Below are 9,480 nucleotides of genomic sequence, written 5' to 3' on the forward strand. Positions count from 1 at the left end.
TACGATCCATAGAAGGTACCCGTAAATGTCAAAAAAAATTAGATTTTAGATTTCTGAACTATTCAACCAAAATCTGTATTTAGGGAATTCTGAGGTGTTACAAAACTCTCATATCCGAATATCATAATTTTAAAATTTTACTCCCGAATATCATACCGAATATCGAATTACCAAATACCAATTACCAATAACTAAAAAATTTGATTCAATAATAAAGTTTTCGATTTTTTAAACCCAGACTTAGTCAAAGATAGAAGATTGAGACTATTTTCCAAGATCGACCTGTAACACGATCCATTTTCCATATTCTTAGAACTTGCTCAATTTGTTTACTTGATGCGAGGGTAAAACTTGAAATGACTCGTTAAATTATTGAGTCAAGTTAGATGATCAAATAACAAAATCCAATGAGTTAAATAGAAAAATTTAGTGAAGGGTACAATTTTATAGCTAAACACATTCATCCTTTCAAATTTGATGGCTCATTGCACTTGTACCTTTATTAATTAGTGGATTCATATACTATTTTTAAAAAACACTAAAGTAGCCATAACTTGTGTATTCCACACGTCTACTTATTTGTTTAAATTTTCGTAGAGATGAAGACAAACTCCAACAAGGCATCCAACAGTGAAATGGCAAGCAGGTTATGAAAGTTGCATCAACATATCAACCTCTTATCTACAATTTTTTCTTAGTGGCTTACATCACATATGCAACATTGGCTTCTTTCCACCACAATATAATGAGCATGCGCACACCACTTATAAAGTGGAGATAGAACATGGAAAGAGATTATATCAAATTGCGCTAATACACACACACACAACACTTTTAATGTATAAAAGTTAAATAAAAGAAATGCTCACTAATAAATAATCGTGCGAATGGAATGATTGTGAGTTATATACCCTTAATTCACTTTTTTCAAAAAAAAATAAATTAAAATAAGTTAATAACTTTGTCGCTAAATTCTTCACAACATAATTATTTAATAATTTATAGTCAAATAAGATTAACGATAGATTTTGTTGTTTAGCTAGGAAAATTATTTATATATGATTAAAATATATTTTTATATATAGATAGTATTGAATCCCTTTTGACTTCTTTGTAGTTATACTTTTTATATTTTGAAACTCCTATAATTTAGTAAAAATCCCTTCCTTTCAAGGACATCAAACCAATTATTCCAAGTATAAATATCACCCATGTAGACAACTTGCACCAACAAATTATAAGGTGAGTCAAGAAAAAAGGCAAAAGAGGAAAGAACAAAAAGATGGCACAAGAAGAAATGAGAAAAGGACCATGGACAGAACAAGAGGATCTTCAATTGGCATTTTATGTGAACTTATTTGGCGATCGACGATGGGATTTCTTGGCCAAAGTTTCAGGTTTTTAAGGTTGGAGGGAGACATATAAATTAGGTAGGCTTGTCTTGGACATGAAATCTTATTTTTATAGAACAATTTCTAACTCCTTTTTTCTATATACAATTTTTTGTTTTTTGTTGTATAAATAGGTTTGAGAAGAACAGGAAAAAGTTGTAGATTACGTTGGGTGAATTACTTGCATCCTGGTCTTAAACGAGGAAAGATGACTCCTCAAGAAGAACGCCTTATTCTTGAACTCCACTCCAAATGGGGAAATAGGTTAAGTTTCAAAAAGAATAACCTATTTTCGTTTTTAGTCTCTTTAAAAAAAATGATTTCATTTCCTTTTTTGACAAAACTTTAATTTCAACTTTCCACTAGTCATGTGTCAAACCACAAGATTAAAGGGTATTTTGGTACATTTAACATAACTTTAATTTTAGATCACAAGATTGAAAAGTCTTTCTTTATTTTCTTAAATTCTGTTTCAAGTAAAATTAAGTCATTTTGAAACAAATGGAGTAATACGTACCTTCAAATTCAAAGTATGATATATATATTATTGAATATCTTTTTAGAATTTCTCGCTCTGTTCAACGATATTAATTCTTAATATTATATACTATCAATTGAATTAACATATGATTTAAATTCCTTAATGTTCAGATGGTCAAGAATTGCAATAAAATTATCAGGAAGAACTGACAATGAAATCAAGAATTACTGGAGAACCTATACGAGGAAAAAGGCTCATGATGAGAGGAAAAATAACGCTTCTATTTTTTCTCCATCTTCGTCCTTCTCCAACTCTTCATCTTTCTCATCTAACAGTCCTAATGTAGATTTCACGCCCATTAAGAAAAATAATGAAAGGAACTTCTACGATACGGGAGGACTTGAGAAAAAGAATGATGGTGACAAAATGGTGTACTCCATGGATCAAATATGGAAAGATATTGAATTATCAGAAGAAACTGAAACAATGAATAATATTAAACCAATTATGCCATCACCTATATGGAATTATTGCCCAAACACACTATGGATGACTAATGAAGAAGAAACTAAAATGTTTCCTCAATTTTACCAAGATAACACATTTTTTGCCGGCTAACAAAGGGTTAGTTACTATATATATATTTTTGAAGGGGTTAAATCATATACGCTGACAATTTAAAGATTTTTTACATACAGGTTTAATTTAACCAACTATAACAGGTTATTACTTGATGTTTTACTTGTTACAGTTAGATTAAATTTACCTGATAGTGTAAAATACTCTTTATATTATCAATGAATATGACTTAAATCCTCATATGTGGAGGTAAATTTGTTTTAGAGTTGGTGTAGGGTTTATGAGTAAAGTTTTAATTAGCTCTGACTTTGTGAATAGAAATGGTAAAAATTTCTAAATAAGAAGGCAGTCTATGTTAAGATATGTTGTGTTTATTGGAAGCCACATATTTTGTATCATCTAATGCTATGTTAATTAGAGTTTATATTTAGTAATTAAGTCAATTTCTGTTTAGTTCATGTAACATATGTTATGTTACCAATTACTACTATTCCAATATTTACCACAAAATTGGCAAAATTAAAAGTTTTTTTTTAGTGAAAATTAATGAAAAAATTTGTGTTAGAAAAGTTTACCAAATTTCCATCGTATCAGCTCACTGGGTAAACACATGGTGAAAAACATATTATCATTGAAACTTTAGAAAACTTTTTAATTTTTTCGTATGAAAATATTATTATTATTTTTTCAGTGTTTCAATTAAAACATATATGGGAATAATCACGAAACACTTTTAAGTGAAAAATTTTAATGGGAAAATAGTTACTTTTTAGCAATGTAAACGTAGAAATACTTTTGACAATTTTACCTTATTAGTTCGTAATTTCTAACTAAAAAAAAGAGAGGAAAAATCTATGTAACTAAAGTTGGTCATGAAATTTTTTTATTTTTTTCAGAGTTGAACTTCGAAAAACACATTTGGCCATAAACTGTTGAAATTCAACTTCCAACCTGAAGTTGAATTAAGTTTTAAAATTCTGAAAAATAATAAAAAGGTATATTCACTTTTTTCATTCCAAATTACTCACAAAAAATTAAAGAAAAACAACTTCAATTAAAAAATAAAATTTTCCACTCCTAATTTTCAATCACACTCCTTTTTACCATATTTTTGTTACTTTTCCTACCATTTCAAAAAATATCAAAAATCCCTTTTTTTGCTCCCATCATCTCTTTTTTCGGATACATCAATTCAAAATTTTCTTTCTTTTTTTCACTCCACAAATTCTCCACAGTTACATCAATTAATCTATTTTAGAATTTTAAATATTTTCTCTTTCCAATTTATGATTTCAAGTTATTCAAGAGGTAGATTTATTTCCATTACTTCAATTTTTTTTAGTTTTTTCATCTTAAAAAATTGTTGATACATATGATGAAGGTCGATTTTGTTCATCTTTTTGTGATATATATAGGTTCACATTTTTAATATATTTAAATATTTTTATTTTTAAAATTAATGTATAATGTCTTCGTTTCAACATTATGATACATTATATGAATTATATTTTCGAAATGGATAAATTTATCATGATACATTATTATTTATAGACCTTGTTTGAATTGTTAAGTATATTTTTTCTACTAGATACATTAAATAGGTAATTGTTGCCCATAAGATGTTATATTTGAGATAGATACATTACTGATAGTCGTTATGTATCAGATACATTTATTATAAATTCAAATTTATGTATCATGTTCAGAACTCTCAACCAGTTGTTCTATCAATGATGTGTCATATACATAACTTTGAATATGATACAAACTGATATTGTTATAAAAATATTAGTGTTTATATATTAGCAATTATATTTGATATTGTCTACAGATACATAACATTATAGTTGAATAAGTTAAGGTGTATGTATCTGGTAGTAAAAAATAACAAAATTTATATTAGTTATGTATCAAATAAATAACTATGAACATGATACATACTAATTTTGTGTTTTAATAAATTAAGGTTATGTATCAAAACTAATATTTTGAACACAATATATTGTGCATGATAAAAATGTAATGTATCATAATATTGAAACGAAGGTATGATACATTAATTTAAGAAAAAAAATTAGATACATTAAAAATCTGAACCTATATGTATCACAAAAAGATGAGCAACAAAAATTCAAAAATAAATCAACAATCTGATTTGTTGAAAGCAAAAAAAGTGATGACGAAATCCTTCTACACATTCTTCTTTGCTCTGTACCAACTCCCATAACTTTTTTTCACTTTCAACAATGGCGCTATCCATTGATCTTGACTCGTAGCCCTTATCGGTGCCACCACCAACTCCCGTAACTTTTTTTCACTTTCAACAATGGCTCCATCCACGGATCTTGACTCAAAGCCGTTATCGGAGCCACCACCAACTCCCGTATTTTGACCAATAACAATTCCATCACCCATCACTTTTATATCGTTCATACCTCACCTCACTTTTTTAGATTTTGAAATGTATCAACAAGATCAACATATTCATGTTGTATCAGTACAATTTATTGACGATTTTAATTCAAAAATTGAGAGTTTTTTGGGAAGAATGAGAAGAAGAAGAATTTTGAATTTTGAATTGTACTAGTATGTTTCAATTTGCCAGGGATTGAATCTGATTCCCAATAAAGTTTTCCCAAAATTTATGCTTTCTTTATTTACTTTTTTCCTTTTTAAACGTAATAAAATATTCAATTAACAGATCTTTCGTTATTTTTTTTTTACTACAACAGCATTAAAGGCATCACTATGTATCAGAGAAGATGACTTATGTATCCGAGTTTCTCAAAAAAAGATTTTTATAATTTAAAAAAGAATAAGTATAGAATATAATTGACTCTTAACACTATGAGATTTATGTAAATTATATTTATTTTAATTTTACAACATGATTGAGTTTAATGTGTCTCTCCCTTTAATTCTCTTTGAATCATATGATATTATGAAGGCCCACCTAATATTCCAACGGTTCTTGCAATATATCATATGTAATCTTTTAAATGAGTAGCATGGGTAATTTGTATCTTTAACTAATTTACAAAAATGAAGTTGTACTCTAGTAATTCCAATTTCAATCTACAAATCAAGTGGTTCATCTTATTCTTGTTTTTCCTTCCTTCAATTCATCGAATTATCCATCTCTTAAAAAATGATTTAAAATCATGTATATAATGATTATATCTATATGTATTTCAAGATTTGTGTCAATAATCACAACAAGAAAAATGGCTTTTAGTGAAAGGTCAGGAAAAAATCAATCATTAAATATCTAAATTTGATCTCTATAAGTTAATAATGATCGAAAACCATCTGATTGTTATCGATCATTAAAATTAAGTTAAATGTATGCATTGATATTGTATAAATAATGTATATCTATATTTGTATAATGTATAACTATGTATCAGGAATATATATATATACATACGCTGTTTATATAATATTTATATATTGCAGCTATTTATTTTCTTCAATGAACTGATCTTTATTATTATTATTATTATTTGTGAAATCTCTTTTCTTCTTAGTTTGTAAACATTATTGTTTCTCCATTTTCCTTTTATGTGAAATTCCAAGATTCTATTTTTTTCTAATTAATGATACTTGAGAAAAATAAAACATATGAATTCTCCCAGAAATGAGAAAAGGAAATAAGATGGAAGGTAAAAGCAGTGGGCTGAAGAAGAAGAAGAAGAAGGAGGAGAAGAAGGAGGAGGAGGAGGAGGAGGAAGGAAAGTCGAAATACACTTCATTGGTAATGAAAGTGGTTAAATCATCATTTTGCGCAATAAATGATAATTGAGATATTTTGAATTAAAAAAGGGACAATTTCAAATATATATAATAAATTAATTAGTTTATAATAAATATAGTCATGTTTTATTTACATTACTTATACATGAATTATCCACTGAATATACATTATGATACACTCAAAAACTGAATATAGATTGACTATACATGAAATATGCATTGACTATACATGTCTATACAATGAATGGTCATTCTTTTGGTAATTACTTTGCCGAATGATCATGTGGCGTAATTATCTCTTAAAAAAATTGACCCAATGGATATTTTCACTACTTTTTCCTTTTTAAAATTATGTTTAGGGTGAGTAACTATATTAGTAATGTTTGTGTAATTATGTAATTTTTTCCTCGCATAAATTTTCGGAAAAATTACTTAATTGAGTGCTTTTTAAAAATTAATTACTGATTTTAGCGATATTTTTTATTTATTACAATTTATAGCAATATATAGCAATATTATGATAAATCTACACTTGTATTAAAAGTGAATTATGCATACAATATAAATGTATTATAAGTGTTTTAAAATATATATTATGTTTGTGTAGTAAGAAATTGACATAATGTATTATAAATCTATTAAAGTATGTGATAAATGTATTATCTATCTATTAAACTTGTATTATATATATTTTATAAATAGTTCTCTGCAATATATATTAAAACTATATTATAAATGTATTATAAGTGTTCAGTGAATTATTTTTTTTATTGCTATAGATGATAAATATTTTCTTAATATTGTATATTTATGTAAGTTTTCCTAAATTTTCCTAAAACAAAACAAAAGCCCAAATTAATAACTAGCCTAGATCAAGTAAATGGGCCACTTGGTCTACTAGCCGCTATGCCTCACACTTCAGTCACCCATCTCCCCTCTACTGGTTCTGACCATAACCCTCTACTTATAGAAATGAATGAAAGACAGGATTCCACTATTAAATATTTTAAATTCTTGAACTGTTGGGTGGATAACCCTACTTTTCTCAAAACTGTAGAGTCCTGTTGGGACAGACCCATGACAGGGAACCCAATGTGGTCCTTTCACCAAAAAATGAAAAGGCTTTCCTCCACACTTAGCAAATGGTCGCGAGTGGAATTCGGCGACATTTTTGCCAAGGTTAGGAAATATGAAGAACTAGTGAAAATTGCCGAAGAAAATCTGATAGTATCCAATAATGAAGAGAATAGGATGCAATTGCATGCTCTCAACTCCGAATACATCAGATTTCTTAAAATTGAAGAAAACATTCTCAAACAAAAAACTCAGCTACATTGGTTCAAGGATGGAGATGCTAACACTAAGTATTTCCATTCTTTAATCCGTGGTAGGAGAAGGCGACTTTTCATTCACAAGGTTACTAACGAAGAAGGGGATTGGATTCAGGGCGACGAGCACATTGCTAGAGCAGCTTGCGATCATTTTCAGCAAATATTCACAGGTGATCAATCTCCGATTCCGGAGAACATCTTGAATTACATTCCTAGAATAATCACAGATGCTCAAAATGAAATCCTTCAAGCCACGCCTACCATTGAAGAATTGAAACATGTGGTCTTCTCCATGAATCCTAACTCTGCAGCTGGTCCAGATGGTATGAATGGAAAATTCTTCCAAACTTGCTGGGAGATTATTTCGGAGGACCTACTAGCAGTCATTACTTCTTTCTTCGGAGGTTATGCTATGCCTAAATTCTTTTCTCATGCTTGTTTGGTCTTGCTCCCTAAGGTAAATCACCCCAACACACTCTCTGACTATAAACCCATTAGTCTCAGTAACTTCACCAATAAGATCATATCAAAACTCATTAGCCTCAGGCTTGCACCGATTCTCCCCGTTCTTATTTCTCCCAATCAATCTGGATTTGTAAAAGGAAGAAGCATCTCCGAAAATATCATGCTAGCACAGGAGATTATCCACGATATCAGAAAGCCCGTTATTGGTGACAACGTGGTTATCAAGTTAGACATGGCCAAAGCATATGATAGAGTCTCCTGGTCTTATACTTGTCTGGTACTGAGAAGGATGGGCTTCGGTGAGACCTTTATTGATATGATTTGGCGAATCATGTCTAACAATTGGTACTCTGTTATTATTAATGGATCTAGACATGGTTTTTTCCATTCCACCAGAGGGCTCAAACAAGGTGATCCTCTTGCTCCCGCTTTATTCATTTTGGGAGCGGAGGTGCTTTCCAGAATGGTGAATAGTCTTCATAATTACCACTTCAATCATGGTTTTTATATGAAGAAAAGAGGCTCACAAATTAACCATTTGAGTTTTGCGGATGACGTTATCATCTTTTCCTCCGGAAGGAGGGAAATTCTTCAAATTATCATGAAGACCTTGACTCTGTATGAAAAGACATCGGGGCAGCTTATAAACAAAAATAAGAGCCACTTCATGATGCATCCCAATGCACTCCAAGACAATGTGGAAACGGTGAAACAGGTTATGGGTTTCACTCAGAAGCATAGTCCCATCACCTACTTAGGATGTCCTCTGTACATTGGCAGGCAAAGAGTCATGTACTACACGAACATGGTCTCTAAGGTTGTCAACAGAATTAGAGGGTGGCACTCCAAAATCCTCAGCTACGGCGGTAGAGCTACACTCGTGAAATACGTACTTCAGTCGCTCCCCATTCACCTTCTTTCGGCCATTACTCCCCCCCGTACTACTCTCAAACAGATTGAGAGAGTCACCGCTAATTTTTTCTGGGGGTGGAAGGATAACAAGAAAAAATACCATTGGGCTTCATGGAAAAAACTTTGTTATCCATATGACGAAGGAGGTATTGGGTTGAGGAGAACTACAGATGTGTGTAAATCTCTACAGCTCAAGCAATGGTGGATCTTTGGAGCTAAACCAACGTTGTGGGTGAGTTCCTTAGAGCCAAATACTGTCAGAGAGCCAACCCCATCAGAAAAAAATTCCATTCTGGCCAGTCGCTTGTATGGAAACACATGATGCACAACAAACACATTGCTGAACCTCACATTCAATGGAGGCTTCACTCGGGTTCGTGTTATTTTTGGTGGGACGATTGGCTAGGTATCGGCCCCTTAACCAACTATAGGCAGAAATTGGGAAACGCAAGCAACGCGAGGGTGGCTGATTTTCTTATAAATGGGCAATGGAACATCGATATGCTAAATCAGTTGGCACCAGTGCAACTCGTCCCTCTCATTACTTCTTCCACAATTCAGATGCAAG

At 30.6% G+C, this 9,480-nt stretch overlaps 1 protein-coding gene across 1 annotated transcript; it reads left to right on the plus strand.

The window, feature by feature from the left end:
- The first annotated feature begins 1,139 nt into the window (after positions 1-1,139).
- Positions 1,140-2,885, plus strand: LOC129899316 (transcription factor MYB48-like). Its single transcript, XM_055974241.1, has 3 exons — positions 1,140-1,430; positions 1,526-1,655; positions 2,043-2,885. Exons 2-3 carry the CDS (start codon positions 1,600-1,602, stop codon positions 2,488-2,490), a joined length of 504 nt encoding a protein of 167 aa, XP_055830216.1. The 5' UTR covers positions 1,140-1,430; positions 1,526-1,599; the 3' UTR covers positions 2,491-2,885.
- The last annotated feature ends 6,595 nt before the right edge of the window (positions 2,886-9,480 follow it).

This window comes from Solanum dulcamara, chromosome 8, assembly GCF_947179165.1.
Source record: "Solanum dulcamara chromosome 8, daSolDulc1.2, whole genome shotgun sequence".
In the NCBI taxonomy this organism is placed as follows: Eukaryota; Viridiplantae; Streptophyta; class Magnoliopsida; order Solanales; family Solanaceae; genus Solanum; species Solanum dulcamara.

Coding starts and splice junctions, on each gene's coding strand:
- LOC129899316 (XM_055974241.1), top strand. CDS start 1,600: ATGACTCCTCAAGAAGAACGCCTTATTCTTGAACTCCACTCCAAATGG. Junction 1,656..2,042: donor CACTCCAAATGGGGAAATAG/GTTAAGTTTCAA, acceptor CTTAATGTTCAG/ATGGTCAAGAATTGCAATAA.